Here is a 20765-nt window from a genome sequence, read left to right on the forward strand (position 1 = left end):
GACTTGCCTTTATTTTTCTCCTTCCATCCATAGGATTCCAAGCCCCCCACTCATAAGAGGAAGAAAACTTGGGGCGGGGGGAGGGAAACAGAAGGGAACTAGAGAGAGGGAAAGAGAGAAGGGAAATCAGAGAGGGGACACTCACCTACAGTTGGCAGAGGCAGACTAATCGTAGACCAAAACTACTCAAGGGGAAAAGCGAAGAACGTTGTGTCCCATCCATGGGCATCTGTGTGCATCCATGGGCTAGATCGTCTAATCACTGACCGTGTCTGGCATGTCCTGCCCTTCCCTGTGATAGGGGCATAACAATGGAGTTACGGGTCTAACTCCTCATGTTGTAGATTGGCAACCGGAGACCCATATAGACACAGGGCAGCCCACGGTCACCGTTTATAGATTTCAGAGTCGGGATTTCCCACACTGACTTGATTCAAAGACTTCACAGAGGCCCCCGCCCACTCCTTATGCCCATTTGCACATTCGAGCAGCTGAACTTGTCTTCCTGTGAGTTGGTGGAAACCACAGGGCGTGTCTGCAGGGAGACAAGCCCCTTCCTCGTGGCTTAGTGTCCTCCCAGCAGGCGGCGCGGTGCAGGCAGGACCACAGGCGGGGCTGCTTCTTGCTCAGGGTCCCCACCAACGCATCAGGTCCTGGTTTCATTTTCAGGGGAATCCCGCCCGCCTTCAGCTGGTGGCCCCGTGAGGCAAATGGCTTGAGTCACTCTCACCGCAGCCCTGGGGTGGTCTGGAAAGCAGTTTCCCTTTTAACGTCTGTCTGGATCAGGTGTTGCTCTTTACACATCTCCCCCGCCTGTCTGTCCTTCCTGCCCAGACTCCTCCTAGTTTCACTGTTCTAAGCTACACTGCGATCCTGTCATTCCCTAGAGCCCACAGAGTGGGTTGCACACTCCTTAGCAGGACATTTGGGGACCTTGTATAGCCCCCCTCCGCTCACTCTTCCCCCCCCCAGTGCCTCCTTGTGTCTTACATGTTGGGGGCACTGCCGGGAGCCGGTCCATCCTTGCTGTTTCAAAGGACCTGGCATATATGGCATACTGTTCTTAAAATGTTTGCTCACCTTCTTGGCACTATGTGTTTTAACCAAGGTCGCCTCTCTGAGAAAGGTTGTTTCCCCAAGTAGGGATTTTCCCCTGAAGTTAGGGAGGGAATAAAACCTCTTAACTAAGTGCCAGGAGGGTAATTAATCACTTTAACTACGAACAATCATGCTTAAGCTACATAATCTTTACTCCCTGGAATGGAGATAAGAAACGCCCTAACCTTTGTAATAGAGATTGATAGGATTGAATCAACTGGTATAAATACAGATGTAACAAGACAGCAAGACACAGAACTAGAGAGACAGAACCTAGGCACAGAACCTACACAGAATGTTCTCTAGAGACAGAAGAACTGAAGATCGAGACCATAGAAGACAGAACTTAGAACAGAGAACTTAGAAGACAGAACCTACACACAGAACTTAGGAGACAGAACCCGGCTACAGAACCCGGCTACAGAACCTGGCTACAGAACCTGGCTGGAGACTCTGACAAGAGAACCCGGCTATGATGATCAACTGAATGCTGTCTCCGTGTCATTCCTTCTTCGCTGACTCCGTCCACACCTTTGGGGACCCCTGGACCTGCTGGGGTTGGACCCCAGCTTGGCACCTTGCTAATTCAGTTGCTTTTGTACCTCTGTGCTTTTGCGCAACCAGTTCTTTTTTCTGGACTTTTCTCCCCCACCTGGATTACTTGGAATACTCCCTCCTCATTCTTTAATTTTAAAAAAACTCTTTATTTTATTATTATTTTTTAAAATGTCAATGGTTTTATTTTAAAATACTTATGTCTATTTTCTCCACTTGATTGTCATATCTTTTTTTTTTTATTGGCGAGTTCATTCTAATCAAAATGTTAAGTGAGAGCACCATAGATGAGTCAGCCACCCCCAAATCGCACACTTCTGTAAGCTCTAGACTCATAGTCTCTAACCACCCTCTGTGCACTACTCAGGTTTTGGTGCAACACATCACACCCAGGGAAAGGCACAACGTATTTCCCATTCGTGGAGTCCGAAGACTAGAACTTATTTTTTAGTGTTAAGTTTGGGTTCTGGGTTTAGTTGGGCAAGAATTTCCCTCAGCTGCCATGAATCCTAGCTGAAGTCAATCCTTCCCCACCACTGACCTGGGAAAACCCCACCAAATTCAGATTGCCTGCTAAAAAAATAAAAAATAAAACCAGAAAATTAAAAAAGAAAGCAGGTGATCAAGTCACTGAAGAGGCAGTTACCTGGCTTAGACAAGAACATTTATCTTGGATCTAAGACGGTGGTGGAGGGGAAGACATCTCATGGGTGGTTTCACCTCAGGAGCAATGGGAATCTCAGCGCAGGAAGAGCAGTCAGGCGTTATCACTTTAGCTCAGAGACTGGAAGCTAGACCTCTCTTGAGAAGGTGTGTGTGTGTGTAAGGAGTTAAGGAGCAAGGAGGGAAGATTCGAGTAGGAATAATGTCTTCGTCTTGAGCTGCTTCCCACTGCAATCGACAAGGCCGCACCCTGGACTTTGACGTTAATGGCAATGCTCTGTGATGTCCGCTACCCCTGCCTTCTTCCAGCTGAGGAGAAAGTCTCCTGGGCCGGCCCTGCTGCTACAGCAACGCAGGGGTACCCACCGTAGGTCATGAAGAGGAGCATGAGGAAGCCGATGACCACCTGGGTGAGATGCAGCACTGTTTGCAGGAGGGGAGGGAAGCTCAGCATCTGCTGCCCAACAGTTTTGGGTGTCTCCATGAGAATGGTCCCATTTGGTCCTGGAACAGGCATGGAACTGTAGCGGATGCTGACTTGTGACTTGTGTAGCAGGCTCTCTCGGGCTATCTTGAGTCCTTCATAGAACATTGCTAGTAAAAACACTCCCACTAACACTCCAGCCATTTCTCCAGCTGTATTGATCACCACGCCAGAAAACAATAGTTCCACATTCTTAAAGCCAAAGTAGAAGGTCATATGCATTATCATCATGTTACCATCCCCCGCTCCGTGGAGGTGGGAGGCTGAAGTGGCCGTGTGATGGCGAGAAGGTGGCATGGTACTGGTGTGGTCCACAGAGTTCATCCCCATATGGTGGGAATGGTTCATTTTTCCAGGAAAAGTTGAGAATCAGCAAAAGGTTCTTCCCAGATCAAGTCCCACCACTGGTGCCTCCCTTTCAGAACCTTAACCTGTCGCCCCCTCATGACTCTTCATCAACCCTGTCCACTAGTGGCCAGCTCAATGTATCCATGATTGCCACCGACACCGCCAATTCCTGCTCTAAAACTATTTATTTTTAAAAATTGTGGTAAAATACACATAACATAAAATTGAACATTTTAACCATTTTTTAGTGTGCAGTTCAGTGACATTAAGTACATTCACATCGTTGTGCTACCATCACCACCATCTATCTCCAGAACTTTTTCATTATCCCTAACTGAAACCAAATCCATTACACACTAACTGCCCATCCCCCTCTCCCCGCCGTAGTACCTGGCAGCCACGATTCTACTTTCTGTCTCTATGAATCTGACGTCTCTGGGTGTGTCTAGGGGGTGGAATCAGACAATATTGGTCTTTTTATGACTGGCATTTCATCCATGTTGTAGCATGTGTCAGAACTTCCTTCCTTTTAAGGGCTGCATGGTATTCCATTGTACATATACCACATTTTGTTTGTTCTTTCATCTGTCCATGGTTGCTTAGGTTGATTCCATGTTTTGGCTATTGTGACTTCATCTGTCGCCTAACATGTGGTCTGTCCTGGAGAATGTCCCATGTGGAATTGATAAGAATGTATATGTGCCCGGCTGGCGTGGCTCAGTGGTTGAACATCGACCTATGAACCAGGAGGTCATGGTTCAATCCCCGGTCAGGGCACATGTCCATGTTGCGGGCTCAATCCCCAGTAGGGTGCGTGCAGGAGGCAGCCAATCAATGATTCTCTCTCATAATTTATGTTTTTCTCTCTCTCTCCCTCTCACTTCCTCTCTGAAATCAATAAAAATATATTTTAAAAAAGAGAACGTATATGCTGTTGCTGTTGGGTGGAGTGTTCTGTATTATGGCTGTGCCATGTTTTCTCCAGTTGGTTTATTGTGCTGCTCAACTCCTTTATTTCTTTACTGATCTGCTGTCTGGATGCTTCATTCATTACTGAGAGTGGGGTGTTGATGTCTCCAGCTATTACTATGCAACTGTCTATTTCTCTCTTCAGTCTGTCAATTTTTGCTTCATCTATCTTGGTGGCCTGTTACTGGATGCATGCATATTCGCCCTCAGTTTTTAAGACTCTATTCTAGTGCTCCCTCCTCCGCTGCCCTCACGCCTGCCTCCCCCAGCGCCGGCGGATTCCTCTCCCCTCTGCTTTCACGGTAACTTGTGTCCACTCTGTGCACTGCGTTCTGCTGCAGTGAAGCATTTACAGTCTGTCTTCCCTGTTGGCTTCTCTTGGAGGACACAGGGTTTTGTCTTATTTATGTTTGCAATTCCAGAACCCGGCACAATAGGTACCCAGGGAACGTTTGTTGCATGGACATTATTTATTGAACGTGATTGTGTGTCACCCATGTTCTTCCTGGGATAAAAATAATTATAGCCAGAAATTCTCAACACATCATTGCTTTGAGTATATGTAAACTATAGTCTGCAAGGTTTTGCTCTTCTCTCTCACTTGAGCCTTATACGCCCTATGACGGAGGTAGGGCCTGTTTTACAGCTCCATTTTACAGGTAAAAAACCTGAGACTCGCTCAGAGGGGCCTAATGTCTTGCTAGAGGTCAAGATGGTAAGAAGCAGAGCTGGGACTTGATCCCAGGAAGGTCTGGGTCCTGAACAGGGCTGCTTTCTCAGTACCCACTGCCCTGGTAGGCTCTGCTCTTTGTGGCTGCCCCGGCTGGCATCGCAGCCTCTGTGTGTGGGAGGCTGAGACGGGCACATGCGACCCTGAGCTTCTCTCTCCTCTTGGGGAATTTCCAGGTTGTCTTTCGATGTGTTCCAAGGAGTTCCAAGTGAGTCTATGCACCTACCAGATCCATTTTGGAGAAGATGACTACTGAGTACCTTGCTCCCTGGGGCACAGGCAGGAGGGGCTCCAGTCTGGACTTCCCTGACTCAAAGTATTATGTGCCTGCCCTTGGATCTGAAGTACCCTGGCCACCTTGGGAGAGAAGGAGATTGTTCTTATTTTGAGCAAAATGTTCCCCTGTGACTACCCTCCCACTCTGTCCCGTGGAGCCTGCTGGCAGAGTGACCCCGCTCTCTCTGCTCCTGACACTCGGAGCAGACATGGCAACAGCGACGTGTTCCCCTTCCTCAGGGTGCCTGGCTCCAGCGCCCTCAAGCTCCGCCATGGCTTTTCCAGGAACCTGAAGCCCAGCCCTGCCGCTGTGGGCCACCTTCTCCAGATATGCTCCTGGCCGGGTCGGAGTGACAGCGAGGGCACAGCCATGACAGGGCATCTCCGGGCTGGCAGGAGGAAGGCTTGCAGAGCCTCTAATTGCGGCTCCCTCAGATGGACAGGCAGCTGACTGTGGGTGGAGAGCAGGAAGAGGAGGAGGAGGGGGAGGGCAGAAGAGGGGAGGAGCAGGAAACAGAGCCCTGGCCTGTGTGATGGAACAAAAATAGAGGAGCCGGGGTGACTGTGGGCCGAGCTTCTTCCCAGCGTGCGCTCTCCAGGAGGCTCCGGCTCAGGGGAGCCCACCGGGCCCTGTGCTGGTCGCAGGGTGAGCCACCTGCGGGGAGTGCTGGCCATCCCCAGGCTGTGCCCTTCAGTGGCTGGAGAGGGATTTCGGAGGGTGTTTATCAGAGAGTCCATATTGTGCTCCTGGAAGTCTGCGGTCCTTCCCTCCTGTCTCAGGGGTTCTCTGGAGATGGCAGTGATAAGAATGTATAGATGCCCGGCCGTCGTGGCTCAGTGGCCTGGCCTTGGCAGTGAGGGGACACAGAGACAAGGGATGGCTAGACAGGGCCCAGTGGGGGTTTTGGGGTTAATTTTCATGTAAATGGTAATAATTGCACTTACAGGAATGCTGGACATATGAAAAAAGGCAGCGTATCTATGTGCTTGGTGCGATGCCTGAGGCTGTAAAAGGCAATGACTGTAACTGCACTTGATGCTGCAAGGGCACCGGTGGCTCCTAGAGGGGTTTCCCTCGCGGTGTTTTGGGGGCCTGAGTGAGGTCTGTCACCTCCGCGCTCTGCAAGCACCTGTGGGCTGAGAGTGACCGGACAGCAGGACCAGATTTCAGCCTGGCTCTGAGTGCTGCGTGACCCCGGGCAAGCTCCTTTGCCTCTCTGGGCCTCTGTTTACTTTCCTGTACCATAGAGGACTTGGGCTAGATCTCTGAGGCCTCTCAGCCCACAGAAATTGGGGGATCTGGGCCATGGGCAGGGTGTTACTTTCTGATGCCTGTGGCTCTTTCTTTGGAGAAGGCCTAGCCCTCCACTCCACCCTTTGCTGAGCTGGCCTGCTGGTTTCCTAGACAGGCCCCACCGAAGGGTGTGCTGGAGACCAGTCTGGGACTGGGGGTTCTGAGGCCAAGACTGTGCATTCCCTTCGCATGAAAGCAGGAGACGCGACCGGAGCCTTCCTTCTACATGCCCTGAAGACACCCCAGCAGAGGGGTGCTGCCTGGGTTACTGGAGAGTTTGGCCTGTTCTGCCGGGACACATGGCTGGAGGGCAGTAAACCCTAGCCCTCCTGCCGGGCAGGTGATCCTCACGGAGCTAGCCAGGCCTGACTCAGAGCTTCAGCCTGCCAGCCGGGAGCTAGCTGTTCCCTGGGCCACTACATAGACATCACATCACACCTTGGGCTCCGAGAGTGTCCCTGGCTCTGGGGCCAAGGAGAGAAATACAATATCAACTGGCCTAAAAGAACAGCTGACTCTGGTAAGAAAGCTGAGATGAAGCCCCAAGTTCAAGATTGGCAGGTAGCCTCCGGACAGATTGCTGATGGTCTGACCCTCGGCCAAGGAAAGAGCTGGGCTGGGCTGTTTGAATCCAAGCCCCCGATCCCGCCCTCCACCTGGCTGTGTGCGACCTTCACTTGGTTCCTGCCCCTTCCTGGGACTTCGGCTTCCCCACTGGGTCTGGATATGAAGGTGTTAGTTAAGAGAACAAATTTTGTGGTGTCTTTTCTTCAGATGTGAGGACCCTGTTCCTTCAGGCTTTAATGGAAATGGTACTATGAAGGTTAAGTGTATTATGCGTGACTATCTGCTGCCTTGAACGTGCTACCCCTTCCCCACAGCCTCCCCTGCCTCACCACATCCTGTGTCTGAGCTGGTACCTAGTCTCCCATTTTCTAGAAGGAAAGCGACCTTCATTCTGGATTACAGAGAATGATAATCTGGACATTTCAGTGTGTCATTGAAGAGGTTTGGACTGACCAAGAGTGGTCTTAGTTCTTGTTCCAGATCTACCAGTGGGTCTTGACCCATTAATTCTCTTCCTTGTCTGGGCCTTGGTTTCCCTCTTGGTAGCGTGCAGTGTTGGGTCCAGGTGATCTCAAAATTTCTTTCCAGTTTGGCCTCAGGGTCTCTAATTTCCCCTGGAATTTTAACCCGCCGTCGCCCTGGGCCTCACAAACGGACTAAATGGGAATGACTGAGAATGGGAACAGCTTGGCTCCGAAGGACAATGAAACCTCTAACCTCTACAGTGGAGGGCGGCTGCCAAAATGCGGGCCCTCTCCTGCTTGCACAGATGATGGGCTGCTTCATGTTCATCTCAGCCATGGTGGGGATTTTCATGAGTGGTCTCTCTCTCACACACACACACACACACACGTACGCACACTCCAAGGCTCGGCGAGTGGGCCTTCTGGAGAATGCTTGTCCCAGAATGCAGAACAGTGGGCATGGCATCAGGCCTCATGGGGTTATCTTCATGGCAGAGCTATAATAGATTTTAAGTGGGTTCCAGAAGCTTCATGTGAGCACCAAGTATCCAGTGTCCTGGGGCTCTGCCACCACCTGCTGATGGGGCTGGCTGCGCCCCTGGGCCCGCATGGCATCCCGGTCATGTGAGGGACTAGTCAGGAAGCTGGTGCTCAGCTCTCTGGCATTTGGTTGTGAACCTGGGCCATGGAGCTGTCAGCATGCCTGTCAAAGGGTGCTGCCAGGAGAAGGGCCACACTCTAGGCAGCCCTCCTGGCACTGCTGTCCCCGTGCTCTGTGGCTGACAGATACTCACAGCCTTGTCACTCGCCAAGCGGCCAGCAGCCCGGGTGCTGGTCTGAGCAGCTGGGCCCGGGGTTATTGCCGGAGGGAACCCTACATCCCTGCTCCTTTTGAGCTGGGCTTCGAACGGTGAGCAGGAGAGAAGGGGGAGGCGCCTTCCGGATGCAAAGTTGCATGGGAAGATTCATAACAGATTCGGGTAATTCCAAGTAAACCAGTTTGCCTTGACCAACTTAACAGTTCCTACTTGTCTGACCACAAGTCTGTGATGATGTGTGAAGAATGTTCATCATTCACAGCAAAATGGGGGAAAGTCAGGCCAATAGAATGAATTTCATAAAGTTAATGTAGCTTGAGGATTTATTTATTTATTTTTAGAGATATCCTTTTGAAGCATAAAATGTCCCCACCCCCATAGAAAATGAAAGTGATATTAGATAGTAGGTGGGTTTTTAAATGTACGTGACAACGCTATGACAATCCTCTGTCATTAAAGAAATTATTTTCACCAATAGATGAATTCCAAACACCTAGGAATCTGTGTGCCCTCACAGGGCGTGGCGGGAGAAAGGGCGGAAGTGGTGGGCAAGGGAGGGAGGTGGGAGGCCTTGGTCTCTCACAGCAGGGGTCGTGTCGGTTTTGCTCACCGTGGTATTTGCAGCATCTAGCTCATGGGTCATTAAAGTTTTTGTTTTTTCTTCTTTTCTGTTAAGGGCTCGGTAGTAAATATTTGAGGCTTTTGGGGTTGTATTGCCTCTTTCACAACTACTTGCCTCTACCTTCTAGCCCAGAAGCTGGCACAGACAATGTGCAAATGGGTGAGTGGGTGTGTATGCCAGTAAAACTTTATTTACATAGACAAGCAGTGGGCCTGATTTGGCCCAGGGATCTTTAGTTGGCTGACTCCAATCTAGCACAATGCCTGACATCCAGCAAATAAGTATTTATTGAGTTGTTGTAATTATTTCTAGAGGGCCAAGAGGAGACATTGGAGGGGTCTGAGGGAGGATTTCAGAAAGATCACTGGTGGGCTGTGTAAGATGGACAGGTGAGGGGTGGGGGAGAATGAGATAGAGGCTGTGCTCAGGTAAGGTTTGCTATGATGCCCCAGGCCTGGAGTGGGGAGGGCTCAGTGGGGAGCGGGGAGGTGGCAGGGAGTGAAGGTGTGGGAGTGGCTGGGCTACGTGGTAAGGATGTGTTTAATGGAATGGCTGGAATTAAAGCCCTGATTCCTTAGACTCTGCTTTTCACGCCCCCAACTGAGCTTCTAGAGCTCACAGCCCTATTCTATCTGCAGAAGCCTGGCTCTCCCAAACCAAAATCTTGGCTCTCAAAACTCTTTTTGCTGTGAATTTCAAAAGCCCACTTCAAAAGCCAAGAATTTTGATTCTTTGCTTTCCTGTTACATTTCAACCATGCCAGCTTCGCTTGAAGGCAGTAAGTCCTGAATGTCTTAGCCTCCTGATTTCGTTTTAATGGCAGAAAGGCTGTGCATTGAAAAAAGAAAAGAGAAGGAAAATGTGCTTGTTAACTTATCAAAATATTTTCCTGCTACATTTGGTCCAACAAGAGGCAGGGAAGTCTGGGGAGGGTGCTGCTTTTGGTAAACGCATGATGAGTCAGTTCCCAACGGCTGCAGTGGTAGGGGGGCATCCAATTGAAACGTCCGGGGACACTCGGAATTGCCACTCAAGTTCACCGAGTGGCGAGGGGCAAGACTGGCCGGAGACTCCTGGAGTGAGCTGAGAGTAGAGGAACTCTCAAAGAGTGGGAAGAGCCAGAAAGCCTGAAGTTTAATGTTCAAAAATGCAGTCATTCATGGGGCAGAAGATAAGGATGAAGGTATCAGAGGGAAAGATGCAAACACAATTGCAGTTCCTTTTAAGGCCTCCCAGAGGTCTGGTTGAAGTACGACCCTGAGGTCTCCCTTCGTAAAGACAAAGCTGAAGGGAGATGGGATTGGTTACTACACACCTGCTCAAAGATGGATGGGGACATTCAGGAGGTGCCCCGTTCCCTGTCATCAGGATGTTCAGATGTTGCTGGGTGACCTACAAAGGGGAGGGAATCCTACAAAGGGGAGGCAGCCCTCACTGTGGCCTTTCTCCCAACCCTACGATCTGAAAACAGGTCTTCTGATTCCATGTCTCTTTCCCCGTGTGTCCAGGTAGACTCTCAGCAGTGTGGCTATGAAGTCTCCTTGAGGGACCCGTTTCCAGGGGTGTAAAAGCAATGGGCACAGCACCGTGCGAGGGAGGGACCCCGAGCCTGTAGGCAGAGCCTAGCGTCCTCTGCCCAGCTCTGTTGTTGACCTACTGAGGGGCCCTGGACAAATCCTTCTATTTTCTGGGCCTTGATGTCCCCTCCTGCACCGGAGCTGCCAGACCAGGCGTTCTCTGTGGTCTACCCCATTGCTCCTCACGCTGGCTCTGGGAAAGGGCCATTTTTTAAGTTATAGACTTACTGAGATGCAGTTCACACACCTCACCATTCACGCGTTTAAAGTGTACAGTCCAATGGCTTTTATTATATTAATGGAGTTGTGCCATCATCCCCATAATCACTTTTAGAATGTTTTCATCCTCCCTCAGAGATAGCCCATACCCTTTAGCCATCACTCCTAACTCCCCCCTCTCCCCCTGCTTCTATATACTTGCCTATTCTGGGCCTTTCAGATCAATGGAATCATATAATATGCAGATTTTGTGTCTGGCTTCTTTCATTTAGTATGTTTCTAAGGTTAACCCATGTACTTCATTCCTTTTTATTGTCAAACTAGAGGCCCGATGCATGAAATTCGTGCAAGAGTAGGCCTTCCAGCTGCCGGCACAGGCTTCCCTCTGGCACTTGGGACCTGGCCTTCCCTCGCAGCCCTGGCTTCGTCCGGAAGGACATCTGGTCTAATTAGCATATTATGCTTTTATTATTATAGGTGCTAAGTGACATTCCATTTATAGATAGACCACATCTTATTTATCTATTCATCAGCGGAGGGACATGTGGGGCGTTTCCACTTTGAGCTCTCCTGAGTAACGCAGCTATGAGCATTGGTGTTCAGGCTTTGGTGTGGAGGCATGTTTTCCACTCTCTCGGGTGCACCCCTGGGAGTGGAATTGCTGCAGGATTTCTTCTCTGGCCTTATATCCCACACCACTCCTTCACACTCCCTATGCTCCAGTCGGTCAGGGCATGGTGGGGTTCTGCCCCTGGCCCCAGCTCATACTTTCAGGTCCTCACACGTCTGCCCACACTGCTGTTTCCCCCAAGAAGCTCTTTGCTCCTATCATTTTGGGTCCAGATCTTGTGTGTTACTAAGGCCCATCTCAACTGTCACTTTCTCAACACCTTCCTCCCACGCTGCCTCCTGCTGTGAGAGCCAGGCTGCCCTTCCTGCCTGTCTCCTGACAACCAGGCGTTGGGCTGCAGTATTCTCTGCCCACGTTCCCTTACCTTCCTAATCTATACTCCTCGCCTCATCTAGACTCTGGTGTTTGAATTTACTAATATTTCAATTGCTTTGCATATGACAGACTCTAAATCAGCGGTTCTCAACCTGTGGGTCACGACCCCTTTGGGGGTTGAACGACCCTTTCACAGGGGTCGCCTAAGACCATTGGAAAACACATATATAATTACATATTGTTTTGTGATTAATCACTATGCTTTCATTATGTTCAATTTGTAACAATGAAAATACATCCTGCATATCAGATATTTACATGACGATTCATAACAGTAGCAAAATTACAGTTATGAAGTAGCAACGAAAATAATTTTATGGTCGGGGGTCACCACAACATGAGGAGCTGTATTAAAGGGTCGCGGCATTAGGAAGGTTGAGAACCACTGCTCTAAATAAATGTTAGAATAGTGAGTGTTCAATGCGTTCTGTTATTTAATGGTTTTAGGGTGACATCCCTATGCCCGTTGTGGCTTTTGGGATCGCAAAGCCCTTCCCTTCTTCTCAAAAGGAAGATGCGTTCTCCAGGCGGCACTTGGGGAGGAAGGCTGAGCTGCCTTCTGTCCCTCTGGCCCAGCCCTGTCTCCAGTCTGGCACAGTCATCTCAGCCTCTTCCTCACATTTCCAGCTAAAATCGAATGAGTGACTCTGAAAAACAAGGTTATGCATGTTGGGTCCTGACTTCTTTGAGCATTGCTCATGACTTTGAAATCTGTAAACAGACAGTTAGCTTCCCAGATGACCGGCCAAATCATATTCCCCTGGAAAGCAGAGCTCAATTAGGTGGTTTAAGGCATCAGATAGTGAAATGGACGAGATGACTTCCTGCCTCACCAAGGTAAGGCGCAGCCCTGACAAACAGTCATCTGGTCTCGGGGCGGACATTTCCACTAACAAGCAGATCCCTTCCTCCCAAGGCTGCCTTGGGAGGCGAGTGCTTTATATGGAGTAAACCCTGCCACCCTGCAGCTCTCAGCCACTGTGCCTGGTGCGGCCGCCTGGGGCCTTCTGACCACCCCCATCCCTTCTGTTCCTGCGCGTCTGAAACAGGACTGTGGCTTTTGTGTTTGTTCTTACCAGACAGACTAGCCCCAGTGGCTTTAGTGAGTTCTCCATACTTAAGAAGCAGTGAGACTAGGAAATCCTAAATAATCAATCAATTAATAATAATAAACAATTTTGAGTAAGAAATACTAATACTATGATAACAAAAGTGACCATTTTAGTCACTTTATGACTAAAATCGTAGTCTTTAACATCTTATTATTGAGCACTTAGCATATGCCTGGCGTTGTGCCAAACCAGATTCACTTCACATGGATGAACGCTCTGCCGTCTCACAACAACCAGGTGAGGTAAGGGCAGTTATGATTCCCACCTGACAGACAAGAAACCGGGACTTACAAAGCATACTGACTTGGAAAAAGTCACAGAGCTACTGCTGGAGGTAGGATTTGAACCCAGCACATCTTCTTGAGTCCCAGGTCTAACTTCTATGCGCACAGCCTTAGCATCGGGCCCTCCCAGCGGCAGTGACCTTTTCCAGGGAGCTGGCTGCAGGCTTTGTCCTCCTGTGCTCAACGGAAGGAACCCTGGGCCAAGAGTCAGGAGACATGGGCTCCAGGATGGACACTCCCAGCGTGTGGGGTGACTGCTGGAGGTCCCCTCCCTGCCTGGAAACTAAGCAGTTAAAGTAGCTGGTCTGTGAGGCTGCTATTGGCTTTCAGTTTGAATGTTTCAACCTTCCCTGAATGCACAAAACCCTTTCCCCACTCTGGGCCTTTGAGCTTCCAGTCCCATTTCCCGGAAGTTTCTCCCAGCTTTTACTGCTTGACAAGTAATGACTCATCTTTTGAGACCTGACTTGAATATTGCTTCCTCTGTGTAGCCTCGCTCCTCCCTGCTCCCCAAACGCCTGCATAAATCTCCTCTAGAACCTGTGATGTCTCCCCAGAGGGACGGTGAACATCTCGAGGACAGGGACTTGTCTGTGCATGGTGACCTCAGCACTTAGCAGGATGGATGCTTGTCTCGAAGGACTCCAGGGTGGCCCCAGTGGTTCTAGTGCCATTTCTCCGTCACATCTGCTAGATGGCGCTGCAGCCCACAGGACTGGCGCTCCCAGGTCTGCAAACGTGCAGGTCAGCCTGTGGGGGCGGTAGTGTCAGGCCAAGCTGGAAGATCATTTGGCCAGAAACGCAGGAAAAGTACAATATTCCATTTCCTCCTCCTCCTTTGCTCCGTGTTGATTGCTGCTGGGATCAAGCTGTTTCTTTATCTGTCCCTTTCCTTGAGGTCTAGAAAGGCAGGGGCCTCTCCCTCCTTCTCTGCTCTGCTGCCTCATAGCAGGAGAATTTAAACCATTCCATTCCTCTGCCTTTAGACTGTTCCAGGTTTATTGTCCAGTGTATGTAGGATCTGTTGATTTTTGCCCCATGTCGTGCTCACCTGCTCCTGAAAAAAGGAGAGGAAAGATACAGCTGAGCACCTCATGGTGATACCTCTGACCCAAATGAACTCCTTCCAGTTCTGATTCTTTTACTGCTTATTTGAATCCATTTTATTTATATTTTCCTCTTTTCCTTTATCTTCTTTCCACTTTTTTTTTTCATGTCTCAGCACACCTGCACTTCTGTCCTCCAGCCGAGGAAGGGCAGCGTGGTTGTGGTTAAGGGCAGTGAGCTGGATTGCCCGGGGTTTGAATCTTGATTTTGCTACCTACTGGTTGTAAGATCTTGGGCAATTTACTTGACCTTTTGGTGACTCAGTTTTTACATCTGTAGGATGGAGGTAATAGTACCTTCCTGAAAGGCAGTTGTGAGGATTAAACGAGTTCTTAGTACTTTACTCTGAAAGGGGCTGATAAACACTAAGTGCTCATTATAGAACTTACAACTGGATTCATTCACCATGTGTGGCATGGCCTGATATTAGGGTGCAAGTCCCAGGAAGGCTGGGGTTGGGTTTGTCTTTTTTTTTTTTTTTTTAATCCTCACCTGAGGATATTTTTTCCATTGATTTTAGAGCAGAAGAGAGAAGGAAAGACAGAGAGAAATACCGATGTGAGAGAAACACATCAATTGGTTGCCTCCTGCACCAGTCCTAACCAGGGCCTGGGCCAGGGAGGAGCCTGCAACCGAGGTACCTGCCCTTGATTGGAATCGAACCCGGGACCCTTCGGTCTGCAAGCCGACACTCTATCCACTGAGCTAACTGGTTAGGGCAAGTTTGTCTTGTTCATTGTCCCATCATAGGCCCCCACAAGAGTGCTTGGCATATGAGAGACACTGAATTAAATATTTTGGAAGAACCAGTCTGTTTTGTTTCTCCTTTATGATAAAAATGAACTAAAATGATGATTTATAATTGTTTACCCATTTATATTGTTTAGGATTTAAAATTAATAATGGTGTTGGCAAAGTCATTTATTGCTGTTGTGTAAAACGGTAGAACTTTCTGGAAGGCAATTTGATAATATGTAGAAAGACCCTGAATACACATTGACAGGGTAATTGACAGGGTAATTCCACTGTTATTAAAAAAAAAATCTGGTGCTTAAATATGCACAAAGTGTTTTAAGTACAAGGGTGTTCCTAACAGCAGTACTTATTCTATAAAAATCACTAACCACTGAACAGAAATACTGAAATGGTTGAATAAATGATGACATGTCCAGCGTGATGGGATATTATTCAGCTTTTAGTGAGCTCTCCTGTGGAATAGTTAATTTTGTGGGAAAACATTCCTGATATAAGTGATAAAAACTAATCTACAAAACTAGATATACAGAACAGGTACATTTAAAAAACCTCTCTAGTCCCAATTTCCTTATACGTAAATTAAAACAGTAGTGCCTCACACAATAATATGGTGATTCCCAGAGGGGAAGCAGAGGTGGTAAGGGGCAAAGGGGGTCAAATATATGGTGACAGAAGGCGATTTGACTTTGGGTGGTAAGCAAATGCAATATAGAGACGATGTGTGCACTTAAAACCTATATAATTTTTTAAAAATATTTTTTTTGTTGATTTCAGAGAGGAAGAGAGAGGGAGAGAGAGATAGAAACATCAATGATAAGAGAGAATCATTGATCAGCTGCCTCCTGCATGCTCCCCACCAGGGATTGAGCCCGCAACCTGGGCATGTGCCCTTGACTGGAATCAAACCCAGGACCCTTCAGTCTGCAAGCCAATGCTCTATCCACTGAGCCAAACCAGCTAGGGCAAAACCTATATAATTTTATTAACCAATGCCACTCCAAAAATTTTAATACAAATTAAATAGTGCCAACCTATTAGGATTCTTACAAGGTTTAAATATATTTTAAAAAAGATTTAAATAAAGTATTTTATTAATTCTGGGCATGGAAGTAAGTGCTCAAAAATGTTACCTACTGCCATATAACACATCAGAAGAATAAGACTGAAGGAATTCAGCAGTGTTAATGGTGGTTAATCTCAGGTGGCGGGATGACAAGAACTGTAATTTTCTTCTTTATAAAACACAATACATATTAAGCAGCTAATAAAGTGCTGGACCATAGTAGATGCTCAGTCGAGGGAAGCTAACATCGCTCTAGTCTTCTCTATATTCTCTCTCTTTTTAATAATGAGCATGGATGGCCACAACGCTACTTCTTTATATGTGTTAATTAATTAACAAACCATGACCTAACAGCATTCTGTGCTCGGTTTTGTGACAGCCACTTAAGCTATAGGACAAGGGGACTGACTGTGGTCCCTTTCCCTTCCGCTGGGGCCCAGGAGAACCAATGCAGTTCTGTTTGCATCATGTTCTTTTTAAGGCCTTCCCAAATATTCTTTCCCCCTGGCCATCATTTCTTCTGATAACACATTCCTTCTATGACTCAGTACTTTTCTCTTTTGCCATTTCCTCCTCAGACTTTCTTTTTTCACAACAAATTCCATGACTGCCTTTACCGCCTCCTCCTGATTTTATCCCACATCCCTGTCCTTTCCCATCCAAAACAACAATTCATCTCACCCCTGCAAATCAAGTCAAGATTGTTGATAATAATCATTTCTACCTCTTTTAAGTCCAAATAAATATATGAGTAAATTGGGATTACAAACCAGAGAGGAAAGGATGACTAGTTTAATGAAAGATATTGGAAAATTTGACCAACTGTTTTGGAAACAAAGAGTGAAATGCCCATGGCATGCCACATAACACAGTAAATTCCAGGTGGATTGGAGAATCACACCAGGTGCTGTTTATGACAGTAAATTTATTATTATTATAAAAAAAGTCTCATCTCACAGTGGGGAAAACCTTTCTAAAGCAGTGGTTCTCAACCTTGGCTGCACATTAGAATCACCTGGGAATCTTTTGAAAATCCTGATTTCTGGGCCTCACCCTCTGAAAATTCTGTTTCTTTGTAATGGGGTGGGGCCACAACATTAGTAACGAAGAAACAGAATTTCCGGAGGATGAGGCCCAGAAATCAGGATTTTAAAAAGATTCCCTGGTGATTCTAATGTGCAGCCAAGGTTGAGAACCACTGTTCTAAAGACTTATGATATGCAAAGGTATATGTGTCTAAATAAACATAAAATCTTCTCTGACTCAACAAAAATCCAAAACAAAATGGAAAACACAAATACACCTGCAAAATCATGACCAAGGTAGATATCCTGAAGGTTTACAAATCAATGGGAAAATCTGAATAAGTCTTGAAAATTGGGTGGAGATAAGCAAGTTAAAGGATAGTGACAGACCAGCAGGAAATGTTTGAGGCTATAAACAGGTAAAGCATTAATAAAGCATGAATTGTATAAAGAGCTTCTCCAAATCAACATGAAAAGAACAAATAACACCACAGAAAACACAGCAAAGGCTCTGAACAGGCAAATTACTGAAGAAGAAATAAAAATGTCAACAAAGATATAAACAGACACTCAACCTCAACAATAACCAGGGAAACATAGTTCTTTTTTTTTTTTAAGTCCCCTTTCCACCTGAAAAATTGGCAAAAATTAAAAAGTTTGAAAGAAGCTTAAAAATAAAGCAGGAAGCAGATTCTCTCATATTCTCACTGGTAAGAGTATATAACTCCATGAGGTATTTAAGAGGGCAATTTAACGGTATATTATAAAGTACTCATCCCCTTTGCTTCAGCAATTCTACTTCAAGGGATATATTCTTCAAAATGCTACACATTTGCAGAGATATATGCAAAAAAGGTGTTAACTGTTTATTATAGTAGAAAAGTGAAGGAAAAGGTATTCACATCTTCTAGAAAATGCTAACAAAAATGGACACAAAAGTATGCATAAGGATTGCCACTGTTGCTTTGGAAGAACTTGGAAATACTTCAGATGTCCAATAAGAAAAGCTCATGTAAATAAACTATGTGCATCCACTTAATGGAATATTACTCAGCCTGTAAACTGAGTGAGGTAAATCTCTATGTTCATAATAATACAGATGAATAATGTTCATAATCACTATTTAAAATAGCAGGTTGCAGGACTTCAGGTGAAGTCTGATCCCATTTATGCCAATAAAACCATGACCCCTGCATCAGCTGTGTTCCTCTGCTTGGGTGGGTGGGGGCCCTGCTGACGGAGGCTGAGCTGTGACTGCTGGCAAAGCTGAGAGGCAGCCCCAGCTCCCAGCATCCTCTGCTGTAAGCCAGTCACTGTCAGGGAAGGGCTCTTGCCTAAGCATTCTTTTCTGTCTTTCGTCTTCTGGGTGGACTTGAGCCTCCATTCTCTTGGACCACCCCTCCCTCCTGCCTGTGTAGGCATTACCCGCTGAGGCCTGCAAAGCGCTTGGAGACCTGGAGGCCAACTTCTAACCAAAGTCCCTTTTAGGAAAGGCCTGAGTTCCTCTGAGCTGTGGGGCTCCCCAGACAGCATCCAGGTCAGATGGAAAAGCTGAGGCCCAGGGATCAGGGCAGGGACATGCGCCAGGTTAAACAGTGAGCTAGAGGCTGAGCGAGGTTGGGACCCAGCTTCCTGCCTTCCAATGATTATCTTCTCATTACTCCCTGCTGCCCCGCATCAGTCCGCTCGGCCTCATTTAGGGCTGTCGAGTAATCATTTGCATCAGACACTGTCAGGTGATAAATTACCCCTCTCAAGGAGGCAGGATGCTTCAGTGCTGCTCTGGGCTTGGTGTCAAAAGACAAGAGCTATTTGTTTGAGACACAAACAAGGAGACTGGAGACAAGAGTAACAGTGTGGGGACAGGTCCCTGTGGATGCCTTATTTGCCCACCCTCTTACCTGAGGACCATAATGCCAGGTCCATAACTGCTTTTTAAATGTCAGAGGCAAAGTTAAACAGAAACAAAAGCAAAGCAATCACTACCACCATCAATAAAAAAACCTGTGCTTGTCATCAGCTGGGATTTTGACTTGTATAACTTGATTTTAAAAGCTTATTGTTAGGTTTGGTTGAAGAGGAGTTGAAGACCTTATTCATAATAGTTGGTTCCACGGTGGAAAAGAGAATAAGTATAAGCCAAATGGATTGGTCAGAAACAGTTGTGATATAGGCCTTTGCTGTGGGCTTCACCTGTCAACCAGTTTTCCAAAATCCCATTGATCTCCTCTGTAGTGTTTGCAAAAAATCTTTCGTGATAAGAGATCATAAGAAAAAACATAGAGACAAAAACACAAGTTGGTTGAAAAATCAGAAAATTCTCCCAGACTGAACTGGATCCAGAGGCTCCTCCATTGACAAAGAGGTTGGGTTTTGCAAAACTGAAAATTTGTTTGTTGCTTAGTCTAAAGCAGCAGTTCTCAACCTGTGGGTCGCGACCCCTTTGGCGGTCGAACGACCCTTTCACAGGGGTTGCCTAAGACCATCCTGCATATCAGATATTTACATTACGATTCATAACAGTAGCAACATTACAGTTATGAAGTAGCAACGAAAATAATTTTATGGTTGGGTCACAACATGAGGAACTGTATTTAAAGGGCCAGAAGGTTGAGAACCACTGGAAGTGAACCTGGACCAGTTATTAATTTGTACTCACTGATGTAAAATTACCGTTACAGTATATGAGAAGTAAAGATGTATATGGCATTTTTGACTTATTCCATACAGATTCAAGGTGAAACATTCATCATTTTATTTTATTTTAATTATTTTATTATTATTAATTTTTATTTTCTAAAGTTTTACATATGTCTCCTTTCCCCCCCCACTTGATTCCCAAACCTCCCCTCCCGCCACCCCCCCCCCCCAGCCATTCGCACCCCGGGCAAGCCCCCACCGCCCCAGTGTCTGTGTCCATTGGTTAAGCTAATATGCATGCATACAAGCCCTTTGGTTGTTCTCTACCCTCCCCCCATTTGCAATGTTAAAAAATCATCGTTGATTTTATTTCCCTCATAACAACATGTAAAACAGTCATGTCTCCAATGCTAATACCCTTGGGTGGTGGGCAGAGTGGGTGTGAATTTAATGTGATGCATCCTTTTTATCCACATTTACAGAGTGTCATTTATAGAGTGTTTTTCCTTCTAAAGTTATGGAGATTTATGAAATCCTTTGTTCTGGGACATGTCACTCTGAGGAGTTTCCCTGTTGGTCACTTCAGGGTCCCTGCAGCATATCACCGCCTACAGAGTCTGCATTTTATGGATTTGTGCAATAGCTGGTATAATTCTCAGAAAAGAAGGGGTGAGAAGAGTAGAGAGTGTCTCTTGGGGGAGGGCAATACTAGAATATTAGAATCTATGGGTTGAGGAAACATAGGTTGAAAAGCATATTCAGTGTTATCACATCATTTTATGCCTGGGAAACACAAAATAGCTACAACTGTAAGAAGTAGTGCGCAATGAAGTCTTCATGGTTGATAGGTTCCCACGGGGTATGGGTGACATACCCTCAGCATCCGTGCACATCTGCAATTGTCTTTATTGACCCTGTAGGTGCGATTCTATAGCTTGTTATGTTGCCATTGAAAAAGTTCAGTGCTGGTCTGTTTCTGGTTTTACATCTAATTTCTTCTTTCTGTTACTTGCAAGGGGAAAAACAGTCATTACACGGAGGAGAATTTGGAACTCAGCATTTACGTATTTAATTTTTCTTTTTTACCA

General features: G+C 46.9%; 1 protein-coding gene across 1 annotated transcript; it reads right to left on the reverse strand.

Moving 5' to 3' along the window:
* Window positions 1–2605: 2605 nt before the first annotated feature.
* On the reverse strand, window positions 2606–3148 carry LOC308527522 (high affinity copper uptake protein 1-like; the record flags this gene model as incomplete). The annotated part of the gene is made up of 1 exon (XM_081102848.1): window positions 2606–3148. The coding sequence occupies one exon, from the start codon at window positions 3146–3148 to the stop codon at window positions 2606–2608; it is 543 nt and encodes a 180-aa protein (XP_080958974.1).
* Between the last annotated feature and the right edge of the window lie 17617 nt (window positions 3149–20765).

The sequence above is a fragment of the Myotis nattereri genome, assembly GCF_964212035.1.
Source record: "Myotis nattereri genome assembly, chromosome: 12".
Lineage (NCBI taxonomy): Eukaryota > Metazoa > Chordata > Mammalia > Chiroptera > Vespertilionidae > Myotis > Myotis nattereri.